The sequence below is a fragment of the Carassius auratus genome, chromosome 47 (genome assembly GCF_003368295.1).
Source record: "Carassius auratus strain Wakin chromosome 47, ASM336829v1, whole genome shotgun sequence".
Classification (NCBI taxonomy): Eukaryota; Metazoa; Chordata; class Actinopteri; order Cypriniformes; family Cyprinidae; genus Carassius; species Carassius auratus.
In genome coordinates this window covers 1-16,698 of record NC_039289.1, presented here as the reverse complement: position 1 = coordinate 16,698, position 16,698 = coordinate 1, and the positions used below count along the sequence as shown (strand labels likewise).

The 16,698-nt window shown below is 32.8% G+C and overlaps 1 protein-coding gene and 1 pseudogene across 1 annotated transcript; both read right to left on the bottom strand.

Annotated features, from left to right (window-relative positions):
- LOC113064642 (lysine-specific demethylase 4B-like) overlaps positions 1 to 1,405 on the bottom strand; it is a 54,086-nt pseudogene extending 52,681 nt beyond the window's left edge.
- Positions 1,406 to 2,343: 938 nt separating this feature from the next.
- Positions 2,344 to 16,376, bottom strand: LOC113064519 (E3 ubiquitin-protein ligase UHRF1-like; the record flags this gene model as incomplete). The annotated part of the gene is made up of 14 exons (XM_026235380.1): positions 2,344 to 5,202; positions 6,200 to 6,298; positions 6,378 to 6,529; positions 7,059 to 7,176; positions 7,269 to 7,406; positions 7,828 to 7,990; positions 9,221 to 9,327; positions 9,407 to 9,511; positions 11,691 to 11,798; positions 11,885 to 12,008; positions 14,087 to 14,273; positions 14,379 to 14,494; positions 14,751 to 14,966; positions 16,198 to 16,376. Coding segments are annotated over 14 exons (1,962 nt in total), but the record flags the coding sequence as incomplete, so codon positions are not given.
- Between the last annotated feature and the right edge of the window lie 322 nt (positions 16,377 to 16,698).

Sequence of the window (16,698 nt, the reverse complement as noted above, 5' to 3'; positions counted from 1 at the left end):
AAAGCACATTTTTAAACAAAGATTCTATTTTAAAGCACTACAAATTTAAAATTAATAGGGGTATAAATACATTTTATAAACAATGAAGTTGAAAACCATGCTAAAATAATAAAATGGCTCACTAAATTCAAACTAAACTGAAAATATCTGAAATACACAGAATAGTTAACTAGCTATCAAAGAGTCTGGCAGCCATGATGTTTTGCATGTTATTTCCTCATGCAAAAAACACATGTCATGAAGGAGCGCAGATTTAAATTAAGTGACTCAAGGTATTATTATTTAAACGGCATGGAAAAACAAAGAAAAGGGACTATTAATAAGTGATTATATCACCAAAAACAGCCAGAAATCAAATACAAACAAGCAGTATATTCGTTTTCCCCTCTTCCTGTCACTTCTTGGAAACAGAAGTTGTACAAACCAAGCAGAAGTGCAAAAAAAACTGATTTCATGCTATGTCTGACAATGAAAACATTAAATCACCATGTAATGTTTAAATTATATTTTAATAACTACACAATAACCTGTTCTGTACCTTAAAAGATTTAGCATTCATGAACAAAATAATCAATAACTACTTGAAAATTCATCCCAGCTCTCACACAAACCAAGCAGACAGGCATTTTGGATGATCCTTTATAAGGAAAAAAATAAGTACATAAAAAAAAATCCATAGCTACATGTTAAATGCATAATTTATATTTCATTTGATTAGATATTAAAATATGTGTCAACGTCAATATGCAAGAATGCAATAAATAATCAGCAACTGTACGCAAAATTCATCTCAAGTATGTCTTCATAGCTTAAAACTTTGTAGTTTGTTGAATATTAACACTATGCTTGATGCTTAACCATAAAGAGCATTCATGCATCAAAGAAATAACCAATCGATGCAAAATGCATGTCAAACTCCTGGTGATCAGCTCAAGTTCAAACAGCATGAGAGATGGAGGTTTAAATGGCCTCTTTGTTTATGTGTGCAGCCTACAGCAGAATGCATCATGGCTACTAAAGCGAAATGCATGAAAAATCACAAGCGAAACTATTGAAGCAATGCATATACATCGCACACGGTGACTTTTGCATCGAATGCACGCCTGTATTCACATGCAAATGCTTTAGTGTGCTAATATTTCTCACTAGAAGCGTATCAGCTGCTGATTTGACAAGCATATCAACACAGCTGCTCTCGAACATCCAACATAACGATAAAATCCCTTCCAGTGTCCGCGAACTCGACCCTAAAGCGCTATATAGATCGTATACATCGCCTTACCTCCTGCTCTGGTTCGTTTTTTGCTCCTTTTTCGTTGTTTTCTTCAAGATTCTGTCCTTTTTTGGGGGGGATTCCTAAGGCTCGTTAGTGTTACGGCAGCGCTGGGCCACGTCTCCGCCCACTGCAGCGAGACGTGTACAGTGATTGGCTGGATCGTACCAAAGCGTAACCTCCCATTGGCTGGCGCGTTCGATTGACAGCTCAACCGTCCTTTCGCGTTAAGTTTGTGCATTATACGATCACGGAAATCACGTAATAGTAGTGTTTTTTTCCGGTATGACATACTTGATTCTACGTCAGCGTTTGATGGAATATGCCATATATGGTTTATATCCCAGATTCTTCCCGTTTTAAGCATGTTTTCAGCTAAATACGTTACAGATATAAGAAAAGCTTCCATTTAAACGACGTGGAAATATGTTCAATGAACACATACACAAAAAATAGCAGACCATCTAACCATCTTTTTATACATCTAGGTTTTCTTTCAGAATTAAATTAAGCTTTGAAGGAAGAAAACGTCTATGTGGTTTAAGAGATATAATAATGGTTTCATAAAAAGGCCTTCGGGGTTATCAAATTTAATCGCAGCTTTAGAATAACTTATCAAATCTTTGCTATGAGTAAAACTTAACTCACTTAAATCTTGAAAAACATTGAGAGGTACCCTCCTTATTCTGTGTTTATAGAAGTTATATTTCTAAATAAAAACGGTCCATTATTTTGCTTAATTGTGCCAAAATAGTATTTCTATTAATTATAACGATCACGGTGCTCTATTCTTTAGACTCGCCCCTCCAAGCCCCGCCCCTTCACGTTGTATTTCCACAGTTTAAAAGGTAAGGTCGTACTCATTTGAAAAATGAATCCACAAATTTCTCTTCAACAGCAGCTACACCATAAAACTTAGGCAAACCCGAAAGTTCAATTCTAAAGAAGGTTGCGCATTTGTTTTTTCTGAACCATTATAATGTCTATAGCAGCTAACCTGCTGGCTTTTTATTCCAAAATAAAGTGGATATACGCATAGAGCATTTTACAAGTAAGAAAGGACACACAGGTTTTACTTTATATAAAAGTTCAATGCAGTTTATTGAAAAATATATCACTCACCCCAGTGCAAGAAAATAGCTATGCACCAAACACTACATAAAAACGCAAAATACAAGTGCTAAAAATATACAATTTAAAATTTGAGAATATACAGCTCCAGTCTACTCAAATATTAGAAATAATTGAGGTATAGCTAAGGAAACAAAAATACGTAATTATCTGCAGCCTTAGGCATTTTATTTAGCAAATTCTATAACTCACAAAAAGCAAAGAACGTCAACAGGCGAAAAAGACAATGCAATTAAATACTTCCTGAATGAGAAACTGTTGGAGTTTGTGCGGAAAACGCTTCAAGGATTTACCTCAAACCTTCAACAAGTCAAGGCAGAGCAGGAACGCTTAAAACCTGTTCGGGGATCGATTTAAAACATCACCTGAAATGCAGATCGCGGGCTGGTTTTATACGCATGACCACTGTTTGCGTAACGGCAGAAGTTAGTGAGAAAAAAAACAAACAAAAAAACACCTTTTCTAAAGCACATACAGCAGTTAAACAGCGAAGCAAATAAACAAAACTGAAAATACAGGGATAATATCTATTAATTTCAGAGGTTATTAAAATTTAGTCAAACTTATCAAAATGGATGAAAAAAAAAAATATTTCAATGCACGCTGAGTTTTTACGTAAATTACTACTAGGTTAAAATTAATAATTTTTGGATTAAATTTAGATAATTACCAATAAAGACAGTTCTATAAACGATTAAATAAAGCCAAAATGTAAATTTTGTGCGCTAGTAAAGCTACAGCACCTTAAATTCACGGATTTTGATAGCATTTTTTACAAAGGCTTGTTAACATCATGAATGACGAAAAACTGCTGGCCAAAAAAGAACGATTAATGTTGCAAACAGTTTTATAGTGCATAGCTAGTTCATGTACATTTTGACTTTTTACGGAAATTACTATTAGGTTAAAACAAATCTATTTTTAGATTAAATTTAGTTAGTTACCAATAAAGACAGTACGATAAAAGATTAAATAAAGTCAAAATGTAAGCGGTTTGTGCGCTAGTAAAGCTACAAAACCTTAAATTCACGGATTTTAATACAAAAAGCTTCTTAACATCATAAATGACAAAAAACTGCTGGAAAAAAAAAGTTGAAAAATTAACGTTGCAAACATCTTCATAGTGCATAGCTAGTTCATTAATTGTTTTTTGACCATGTAAATTACAAATAGGTTCAAATGAATAAATTTTTAAATAAAAATTAGTTTGTTACCAATAAAATCAATTTCTAGATTAAATATAGTTAGCTACCAATAAAGACAGTACGATAAAATATTTAATAAAGCCAAATTGTAAAAAAAAAAAATGTGCGCCAGTAAAGCTACAAAACCTTAAATTCACGGATCTTAATAGCATTTGCACAAAGGTTTGTTATGATCATGACAAAAAAAAACGCTGGCCAAAATAAAATTGAAAGATTAACGTTGCAAACATCTTCATAGTGCATAGCTAGTTCATTTAAATTTAGTTAACAATGGTACAGTAAAAACATTACTGTTACAGCAACTTAAACTCATGGATGTTAATATGAAGGCTTGTTAACGACAAAGGATGGAAAAACCTGTTGGGATATTAGTGTTGCGAAAATCAAACAGTAAAGTTTGTTTAAACTTTGTTAGCACTAACGAAGGTACAGTACAAACATCAAATGCACAGATCATGCACAACTGGATCATTTTAACAGAGTTAACAAAGCATCATAATCTCAAATTATTGCTTGCAAAAAAACATTAGCCAAAATTGTAATCGCTCATAGATAGTTAAATTGAATTTAGTTAACGCTAACGAACTGCTACGGCACTTACAGAGCTTAACATTTGCACAAAAGTTTGTAAACATCATGTATGGTGAAAAAGTTATAAAAATAGTGCATAGCTAATTTCATCTACATTTAGTTAGCATAAACGGTGGTACAAATATCAAACATCATAGCACTGATCATAACGCAATGGGACCGTTTTAACAGGATTCTAGAGCCAGTGCTTTTGGATAAATCATCGTAATGACAAATTACCGCTTGTGATAAAATTGAACATAATGGTGCATAGATAGTTCATTTAAATGTAGTTAATGCTAACAATGGTAAAATGCTACTGCTACAGCACCATCCTTAATAACATTCGTTCAAAAGCTTGTTAACATCAAATGGCAAAAAAAACAAAAACAAATTGGGATATTGACGTCCGTTGAATTCCAATAGCGGTAATGATGGAACAGTAAAAATGTAAAATGCTTTTATAAAGCAATGGAATCGTTTTAAACGGGATTCTAAAGCCAGCGTTTTCGTATAAATCATCTCATTTTTAACTGTACATTTTAATTGTGCATAGCTATGGTTCATTGTGCTGGTGATGGGTACAAGGAGGCAATGATACGTCACTTGAAGTGGCTCTAGCTAAAACACGACTAGAATAATTTTACTCGTAAATAAGATGATCACAATTCGGAAGAAATAACAACAACAACGTATAGAAGTCGAGTGGCTAGATAGAGGCAAATCACCAAACAGGGCCAAATCAAGTAGCGGTGTTCAATCAAGGTAGAGGCGTTTCCATCGATCTTAAAAAAACCTGATGTATTTGTTAAATATATATAAAAAATTAAATCCATGTTTCATTCGTTGAATTCTGTCCCACCGATATCAGTGTCAACACCGCCCGCTGCTGTATCCGGGGAAGAGCTGGGTGAGAATGGCTTGGAGAGATTTGTTCACCGTCATTTGGTAGTTTTTGCCCAAATCATGTCGGCAAGCCGGACAGGTGTAGACCTCTGCTTTGAAAGACCGCTGAAGGCATTCCTGCAAGAAGAAAATCATTAATGTCTTATTCATAAACTTACAAACTAGCACATATGTAATGAAGATCTGAAACCCTCATTTGTTGTCATAAACCCCAAAAGCAGACATATTTATTTTGATGCTAATGTGATAGTGATAGAAGTACAACATCAAGAAAATTCAGTTTTTATACATTTCAGAGATCGCACTCACATTTTGAAAATAAATTAAATTGTTTTAATTTTGAATTTAATTTATAATACTTTTTTTTTTTTACAGGCCTGTGATGAAATTACATAAAAAAATAACAAAAAGTATAATTAAAATATTAAAATGGTACAATTAAAACCAAAATATAATTAGGATCAAAATAAATACATATTAAAATAGTATAAAAATAAAATAACAGTATATAAAAATTACTTATTAAACAGTAATAATAAATAAATAAAATATATTTTTTTTACATAACTAAAATGTTAAGTACAATTAAAATAAATTTATTCAAATAACTAAACTACGAAAGTATATTTAAATACTATACATAAAAAGTGATTGAAATATAGCATAATTACATTTTATATAATAGCTAAAATATAACGTTTACTAAAGAAAATTTTTAAATAAATAAGATGGAGTATAGTTAAAGAATTTATAAAGCAGAATTAAAACTAAAATACATTAAATTATGTGAAACAAAATATAATTAAAAAATTAGCAGCTAAAATGCAACTAAAGCAAAATTAAAAATGACCAACAAAACTATGATTAAAACGAAGAACTAAAATACAAAGTATATTTAAAATAAATTGTATTTTAATTAATAATGCAAGTAAATAAACTTAAATTAAAATTAATGACTAAATAAAAGGCAACTGAAATACATGTATTTTATGTATTTATTCAGAATTTCAAGGAATTCCATGCATTCAAAAGAAAACTGAATAGCTTTCTATAGTCCACTCTAAAGTCCATTATTGCAATATAACACAAGTTTGTTTGTGGTTTTTTCTCTTACCCTGCAGACGTTGTGTTGGCATTCTGTGGTGATGGGCTGGAAGACGACTTCTTGGCAGCAGATGCATAGGAAAACCTCCTCCACTTTGTTGATGAAGCGCTAAAGTGTGACAAACACATTATACCGACAATCATCCTCAGAAAGCACTTTAAATCACAAGACTCTGGTGTGTACGTACAGGTCCGAGGTTGAGAGACTGCATGGCTTCATCCCACAGCTTCTTGTTGAGCTCATCCTCTTTGATCAAGGACTTCTGCTCTTTGCTCAGTTTGTAGGCCTCCACTTTCTTCATCTTAGGCGTGCTTTTGGCCGGAGAGCTCTTCTCATCCACTACGTTAGAGAAAAGTGAGGCTTACAGACATAACCCGGAGTTGTCATTGTGTTTAGTCTTTATTAGGGATCCATTGATATAAAATTTTGGCCGATACCGATTACCGATATTTTTATTTGAAAGCCGATAACCGATAAGTTGGCCGATAAACATATATCCAAATTTTTATGTACTTTCTAAGAGCCCGATTATAAAAAAAGGTCTCATCATTAAAAGCCACATCCCAAAGCAGCCTAGTTTGAACAGTGTACATTTAAAAAAATAGTTTCACTCTCCCATTACCAAATTTCATCATAAAAATTCTAACAAAAAAATAAAATAATGCATTAATAGTGCAAACAAGTCATCTCAAGTCAAGTGTTTCTGAAGGAAATAATGCATTATTTATCGCCTTTAAGATATCGGCCAAATTTTCTTACCGGGCCAATACTGATAACAGAAATTTGAGCATTTATCGACCGATACCGATATGGTGGCCGATATATCGTGCATCCCTACTCTTTATCAAACTAAGATGTTTTCACCTACCGGTTTGGGATTTCCTCTTCCTCTTGCCTTTGGTGGGCGTTTCCTCAACGTCTTCGTCGTTTTTGTTCTCTTTCTCCTTCTCTTTCGCAGCCACGGCTTCCAGATAACCTTCTGGATACTGAAGCACAGGGGAATGAGGATTAGCGCACAGATCTCGTGAGGAAATAACTATTTAGGTGTGTAATGTGAGTGAAATCAGGCAGACTTTACCTGCATGCTGAGACCCAGTTTCTTAACGCGCTCTTTTCCGTCACGGGTCCATGGAGCAGGTTCATCATCGTTGCGTTTCAGCAAATATCTCCAAACGAGGAAGCCGGACTTGCCTTTCTCTGGCCAGTACTTAACCACCTAATAAACACACTGATTAGTTAAAGATTTCTGCAGTATTATTTAAGACTTTAAAAGACCCTTTTAAGACCAACTAAAGATGATAAGGAATAAGTTACAGGATCCATCATGTTGTCCAAAAGAGTTATTAGCAACACCTCAAAGCTAAAAACTTAGAGTATTACAATATTATAGATTATTAAAAATCTGAATTAGTTTTTATTTGCTGATCAATTTTAATGTTTGTTTTAGTTTAAAAAAAAATAAATGAGATGTTTTTTTTGCAGTGCAAAATGTAAATTTAAAAAACTTCCTGCTCTGATTTAAGACCTTTTAAAATTGTTTAATCTGTGGAAGGGTGCATTAAGGCTTTAAGAGCGGTTTAATACACACAGAAACCCTGTGAAAACCCATCATGCTCAAAACACCAGGAATCGCTCGCCTTGTAAATGCCGTCGTATCGGTTGCCGTCTTCAGGACAGAACTTGCTGTGTTTGCGTCCTTTAGAGCTGCGCACGACTCTCACGGGTTTCCCAGCCTTCCAGTCTTTGGCCTCGGCTCCTTCCTTCTCGTTCACCGCTGCGTTGCAGTTCAGAGCAAGAGCCCTACAAACAACAACAACTATAAAGACTTAAAAACAGGAGAATGCACACAAAATCTATCCAATTTTTGTCCACTTTTGATGCAATATTCATTAAATCTTTAACACTTATTTTCCAGATTATTTCTAAAAAGCAGCTTTGTATAAAGCACTATATTTACTAATAATTCCGCACGATTTAAAAGCCATGATCCAACTACGTTATTAAATGTGTTAAAAACACGCTTCATTTGGATGAGATCTTACTGCATTTTCAAATGTGTCTAACCTTAGTTTGCGTCACTCAGACTATGAATATAATAAATAGGTTAAATAACAATCATATTAATGATGGTAAAAATAAATGTGAATGTTTTATACAATATAAAAGAATTCAGTTCAAGTGTTTGTTTTTTCTAATTACTTTATAACAAATTGTTTTCTTTGGTTCAGTGTATATCACTGTAATATAATAAAAAATAAATAATAATCTGAATATTGAACTTTGATACATTATTAAAGTTATAATTCAATTAATTGTGTCCGTTATTAAATGTTAAAACTTATTTTTACTTGTTTATCCTTTTTAATTATAAAACGAATACTTTTTAGGGTTTTCCATGATCAAAAATCTAGTATTATTAACTATTAAACTAATAATTTAAAAATTTATTTAAACTAATAATAATGGAAACTATAATTAAACAATCTAAATTGTATAATTTATAATACATTTTATAATAAAACAAGTACTTTTTAGGGTATCTATGATTTATAAAAAATAATAATAATAACCTTGACATTGTTATTTACTTGGCAGTCAATGGGAGTCACAAGCCTCCCGGTTTTCATCCAAAATATCTTAAATTGTGTTCCGAAGACGAACAAAGCTATAATGGGATTGGACCGACATGGGGGTAAGTGATTAATGACTAAATTTTCATTTTGGGGTGGAGTATCCCTTTAAGAAAACCTGGCACGGTAACGTTATAATTTTTAGTTTTGGTACCGACTTGGTACGAAGACTTACCGAAGTCTTTGACAAAAATAATGGAAAATATAAATTTAAAAAATAATTAAAAATAAATTAATTAAAATGGTGTTCATTATTAAATATAAAAAATAATTTCATTGTTTTGCATTGTTCAGTGTAACTATCACTATTACTATTAATAATCCAGATTTTATATTGCATTTCTATCTGAACACTGGTTTATCATGGCATCTCGTAAGTTTTTCGGCTGCTCTCTCGCACCTGTTCATGTTGGTGAGCTTCTGATCGCAGGACTGCTCGGCCGTCCGCTTGTTTCCTGAGAGGTCGCGACCCCCGGAGCCCGTGTAGGTGAACTCCTTACCATCGTCCTGATAAAGACAAGAGTCACAAGTGAACAGACGAAGAACTTCTCAAAGGACGGTTTGGGGCGAGAATCTACAGACGTACCACATCGTCTTCATATCCTCCGGCAAGAACCAGTGAATAAGCGCCGTCATTACTTCTGCCGTGAATCCCAGCGACGTGAGGCCTGTGAATGCCAGACTCACTCACCTGAGCGTCAGAAACACAACAAGATCACGTTCATCTCCATTCAGGACAATCAGGAAAAAACAGGACTCACACTCACCTTTCGACAGACTAATGAAAACATTTTCAATGTTTAACTACTGAATTATAAGTGCGGCGTTAGAGAACTTAAGAGACATTTAAGTCTATATCGTTTTAAATAAGTGAACATTCAAATAAGTACATTTGCGAATAAAAAAAAAAAGTCAGTTTGAAAGTTTAACTATATTAAATATGTAGCATCGTTTACATTTGATAAAACGGTGATCAAATAAACGATTAGCTTGGTAATTATACAATTTTACAGAAATTTGTAACAAACACTGTAATTGTTTCAAACATATTTATAAACTAAACTTGAATTGTATAATAAATGATTAGTTAATTAATAAATGAAAGCTAATTGTTAAGTTTGTAGAAATGCATCATTTAGATGAGAGAAATTTATTTTTTATTTTATTTTGCATTTTTGTATTCCGTTATTTAACTAATAATGGAAATTATATTTAAATTTTTTTTAAATTTTTTAAATAAAACTAATCCTTAAAACTAGTACTAATAATTGAAACGGGCTTACACAAATATATATATACGCATATATTATGTCAGCATCAAAGGCTATTTTTGTGGCAAATACCATAAAAAAAAAAAAAAAAAAAAAAAAAAAAACACATAAACAAATAATTTATAAAAAAAAAAAAAAAAAGATTTTTTAAATTAACATGATAATTTGTAAACTTTTCCTGCCAAAATTTTACAATTCTAAAAAATACAATAAAAATAAAATAAATAATAAAAAAATAAAATAAAAAAAACACTTATTGCATCTTTATTGCAAAAAGAGCTTTCTCTGTACATTAAAAGCTGGACAGTCAAATAAAATGTGCTTAACAGAAAGGGGAACTTTGCAGAAAACTTTAAACCTATATATTAACACACTTATACAGCCTCGACATTAACGCTTGTCCAAGTGGATTTTGTGAAGGGGCAAGTGAAGGAATTTTATTTGCCCGACCAGACAAGAAACCGGATTAAAATTTTAATAACAAACAATAACTAGGGCAGCGCCAAAACTTTGGCCGAATGATTCAGATTTTATTATTTTCAGTGTAAACGGTGACTAATAACAGATTATGTATTGACAGTATCAAGGTCGAGTCAGTTGAGGCTCGTGCAGCTTTCTCACGGAGAAATCAACACTATTAAAAAAAATAAACAAAAAAAGATAAATATTCTATATAACATATGTAAAAATCACACGACTAAGACTCATGTTTTCCAGGCATTCAGCACGAATGCAAATGTGATACTGAGTTTATACAACTAACGGACTTCCATTTTAGACATTACTGATCATTTTTGCTCCACTTTACAAAAACTACAACGCATATTTTCCGTTGTTGTAATAATGTAAAATATGTAAAAAAATTATGTGTTTCTGAACAAACGAGTATGATAGCATGTTCTAGTACACCCCACAAAAAAAAAATCAAGACCTTGTAAAAGAGCATAATAGGATCCCATCAAATTTAAGAATTTGACGTAAATGGTGACGCGTACATTTAATCAGGTTAGGAAAATATTGTCCTTTACAAAGGCGGACAAGAACATGTCAAAGCTTAATGTCGAGCCCTGTATAAATTGACTATTTTTACTCCATTATTAAAATAATAAATGGAAGCTATAAGTGGAAAAAAAATAACATGACCCTGAAGCACAAAACCAGTTTTAAGTCTCTTCTATATTTGTAGAAATAGTCAAAAATACATTAAATCCTAGATTTTTCTTTTATGCCAAAAATCATTAGGATATTAAATTAAGATCATGTTACATGAAGATATATTGTGAATTTCCTATCATAAATACATCAAAACTTAAGTTTGGATTAGTACAACTTCAAAGGCAACTTTCTCAGTGTTTTATATTTATTTTTTTGCTCCCTCAGATTCCATTTTCAAACAGTTGCATCTCCTCGGCCAAATATCGTCCTCATAACAAACCAAACATCAATGGAAAGATGATTTATTCAGCTTTCATGTCATGTATAAATCTCAATTTACAAAAACAATTGACCCTCATTACTGGTTTTGTGGTCCAGGGTCACATCCTTTCTGAGGTTTGTGACCATAAACAGGATAAACTCGAGTGGATTAGAGATGCCCACCTGTACTCTGAATTTCCACAGCGTTCCCACTGGGACTCCAGGAACAGGGCCGTAATGGTTGGAGGGAACGATGGTGCACTGTTTAGTGCGGCCGACACACGCCATACCCTGCAAAACACAACACCAGTTTCATAAACGCTTCATGTGAACCAATCCCACCCCTGTTTTTGAGCATTCGTCCGTCTGAAACACACCTTCCCCCAGTCCCTCTGACTGGACGAGCTCGCCGACGCCATCTTGGCCTTCTTCTTGCTTTCCTTCAGCTTCTCTCCTGCTAGAACAACTTCGCTGGCATCGTTACGGCATTCAGGACAATACCTGCGAAAAAAGACATGTATGGTGGAATCGACAGGTTTAAATGTATTTATTTTTTATGCTTAATTTGGTCAAACAATTTGCACAATGGCTTAATGAGCAATTAAATGAAGGCAAAAACTTTTCTTTTCTTTTTTTTACAAACATTTTGCACATTTATTTTGCCAGAAGATTATTGGTTCAAATTTGTTTTAAAAAGTTGATTTAATGTTGCTTTGAATGAACGTATAAGATAAAAGACAAGTAATAAGTGAAGAAATCGTAACAAGAATAGTTTTGTTTTATGAACACTTTATTGGTGTTTTTTTAAATTCATCAATTTACAAATGATAGTTACACCAAACTATTTAATAGTTTTAAATACTTAATATTTAAATATTGCATAAAGTTGTCTTTCTTCATTAAATAATTAAATTAAGTTGGTAGATAAATTTGAGAACCCTTGCAAACATGAAAACAAGAGCAAAAGCTAACAGTTGTTTGATTTTGGCAGAAGTTTTTTGGTTCAAATCCCGCAAATGTCGATTTTTTGTTGCTTTGGATAAATATATTGGATAAATGATGAGTAATTAACTGATTACGGAGAAATCTTCAATTATTTTATGAACGTGAATTTTAAAACTTAGTTTAACATAATTATTGCAAATATATTAAAATATTGTACAAACAACTTTATAAGTGTTAATTAACGAATACATTTTCTTCATTATACAATTATAACAATTACGTTTGTAGATACATTTATACAAACTTTAAGCATGAAACCACAGCTAAAGCTAACAAGTTTGATTTCGACAGTTGTTTAAAATCCCTAAAGAGTATTTATTGTTGCTTTGGATGAACATGTTCAATAAATTATGAGTAATTAGTGATGCAGAACTTGTTTACTAGTCCTTGTTCCGAAAATGTTTTTACAAACACTTTGTACAATTTTATTTATTCCATTTTAGAGCCTAGTGTAACAAATCTATGCAAAGTCTTATCTATGTACAATGCTGTAGTCCACTTTGATACAATTGAAATATTTAAGTTTGTAGCTAAAGAGACCAATTGAGCATGAAAACAGAGCTTAAGCTAACAATTTTGTTGTTGGTTCAAATCCCTTAAGACTCAATTTAATGTTACTTTGGAAGAACGTATTAAACGAGCAATTAATGACAGATTTACACAAATTCAGCAATTTTCAAATTATATTAAAAATTGTTACACTAACCTATGTAATTGTTTTACATAGCTTTAATATTTTAAAATATTGTAGAAAAACAAATTGTACAGAAAAACTATAACAAACTTTATTATACAATTCAAATATGTAAGTTTGTAGATAAATTTGAGAAACTTTGTCACCAGAAGGTTGTTGGTTCAAATCCCTCAAGAGTCAATTTATTGTTATTTTGGAAAAATGTATCAAATGAGTAATTAGTGACGAAGAACTAATTTACCAGTCTTCGTCAGAAGAATGTTTTTTTCAAGCGATTCAAAGAAATTGTACAATTTACAATGATATTACAGATGGTTACACTAAGCTATATAATTGTTTTAAAGATCTTAAACATACTTAATCTTCAAAAAAAAAAAAAAAAAAAAAGGTTTATGGAAAATGTCAACTATAACAAACTTTCAGGATCAAATTCAAATATTTAAGTTTGTAGATAAATTTGAGAAACTTTGTCACCAGAAGGTTGTTGATTCAAATCCCTCAAGAGTCAATTTTGTTACTTTGGAAGGATGTATTAAATGACCAATTAGTCATTTTAACAGAATTAATTTACCAGTCTTCATCAGATTCAGAATGAATTACACAAATTCTGCAATTTACAAATTATATTAAAGATTGTTACACTAACCTATGTAATTGTTTTAAATATCTTTAATATTTTTAAATAGTGTAAACAAAACGGTACCAAAAAAAGTTAACTATAGCAAACTTTCTTCATTATACAATTAAAATACATAAGTTCATAGATAAATTTGAGAAACTTTGTGTGTTTTTTTGACGTCACCAGAAGGCTGTTGGTTCAAATCCCTCAAGTGTTGAGATGTCGCTGCTTTGGATAGAACTATAAGATAAGCTTGTTTACCAGTCCTCGTCTTCTGGGATGGTGGAGAGCGGCGGGTTCAGGCAGTACATGTGAAAAGCCATGTCGCATTCGTCGCACAACAGCTGTTTGTCGGGATCCTGCTTCACGCCACAAACGTGACAGTTGCATATGCGGCAGTTCTTCTTCGGGTCGTCTTTACAGACCTTGCACTCGGGTCCATTTGACCCTGATTTAACAAAAACGAGGTACCTTATAGTTTGCGCTCAACATACGGAGACAGAATACTGCAAAATGTAAATGTTGGTTCGAAACGAAACAAAGTCAGACTCACTCTTGAGAGGGCTGTCAGAAGAGGCCCCTGGACCCTCCAAACTTCCCGGCTCATCGATCTTGTAGATTTCGGTTACGAACATGATGCGACAGTCATTGAGAGAATCACCAGCATCTCTGTAGAAAATGTTAATTAATAAAAACGAACAGCAAGACATTTAAATATCTTATTTTCTCAACGGCAAATTTTACACACTGCAATTGTTTGGTAACCAACAATTGGTAACCTGTTTGGTAACCAACAATTCTCAAAATATCTTCTTTTGTGTTCAACAGAATAGAGAAGCTCATTTGGAACAACTGGAGGATTGAGTAAATTAGAGATTTGTCTTTTAGTTGAAATATCCCTTTAAAAGTCTAAATGTTGGCCTACCCGAGCAGGATCTTGCCGTAAACCTCACGTTGGGTGCGCTTCTCCCTCGTCCTCTGGATCTCGGCGTCATACCAGTAGCCGCGCTCCTTGGGCTCATCAGGGTTGTAGTTCACCATCACGATCATGCCCGGCTCCAGCTGGTGCCATTGGTAGACGGTGCGCGCTCGCGGACGGACATCTTTCCCGTGCAGCTGCACCACGCCATTCTCAGGGTAACTGCACAGAGCAAACCCACGCGATTAACAGTCACTGGCGTGGGATGCTCAAACAGACTGTCTGTGATGAACGGTTTAAGATGCAGATGAAAGGAAAGACTGAAACTTGGAGGTGGTAACAGGTGCATGAAGCGCTCAATGATGAATCCAGGTGTTCAACATGATAAAATCAGTTCAAATTTGGAGGGAAAAACCCTGTATTTTGTAGATCATTTCAGTGGGTTTGGAAAAACAAAGTCACACATGTCTGTTGTTAGTAAACTTAAAAGCTTAAGTTGATTCAACATTAAAATTAGGCCATAAAAACATCTTACTGAAAATGAATCTTTCCCCGCCAACATAAGTGGTCAGCAATTTTGATGATTTTCACAAGAATTTGATGACCTACAGTATATTTTGCTGTATGAATATCTGAATATGCAACATACCAATAAAGATCAAAGCCTCTACTTCTAAACAAAACAAAAAAATATATATTCTAGTTTAAAGCATTCCTTTATCAACACTTGAATATAGGTAGGTTTCATAAAAATGTATAATTGAACAAAAAAAAGTGAGAAAAATCAAATTTTTATCAAAAATACATCTGGATAATATTCAGTATGATTATCAAAGCATAAATCCAGTAAATCCCTTCCATCACCTCCAAAGCTTGCACAGTCATTTTATTCCATAACATTATGCATTTTACATTTATATGCTGTCTACTGCTAATGATCGTATAATTTTTTCATATGCATCCGTTTACATACGAGATAGCTTGTTTTTTTGTTTTTTTTTTATTCCTGTTCTTGTGTTTTTGTTGGTGTGGGAGGTTTGTACTCATACAGAAGATGTGTATTGGCAGTCTGAGTGTTTAACTCAATAAAAACACTTCAATGGCGGGAAAAGTCAACTTGGACTGATTCATGATGCAGTGATTCATTTAAGATATTTGATGCAGATTAATTTGGGTATAGTTACATTATAAAATCTATTTCACTTGCAGAAATATTCTCTCAATGTTGATGTTGTAAATTACATTGTTTCAAACCAATAACTCAATTTAATTTAATTATATTAAATTCAGACTACACTGATAACATTGTATATGTGTTTTTGTGTTCAGCTCACAAGGACACGATATAAAAGCCGTTTCTTGCCATTATTATGCATGATTCTTTTGCATCGGAGAAGAAGATTCACAGTCAGGATTAATGTGATATGTACAGTAACTTAACATTTAAACTCACTCTTCGTATTTGACGTGATAAATGATCTCCTCTTCTCCATCAGTGCCTACGTCTTCATCCGAAGACTTTGTTGTTTTTGTCACATTGATGATCTGCGCCTCAAACCAGGCTCCCATGTTTAGGTCTCGAGCATCCACAAACTCATTTATCTGGAAAAAATTAAGAATGACATTTACTATCTGATGGGGAAAGCCAGCGAGACATTTGAAGTGGAATCGATATAATGCAAATCGATCGAAATCAAATTTATTAAGTTAAGAGTCATTTATGCAAGTTGTCACATTTGCCATTTTTTTTAGCGAACGAAACAACTTGTGTAAAAGTGACTAACAAATATAAACATTAGTTGGATACATCAGAACGATTTACAAACTCTTTATGAATGATTTACACAAATTACAATTTAGAGCCTAGTGTAACAAAACCATAAATATCTTTTAAAATATTTAAATACTGAATCACTTTGGATAAAAGTGTCTGCTAAATGTACTGTAAATAAAA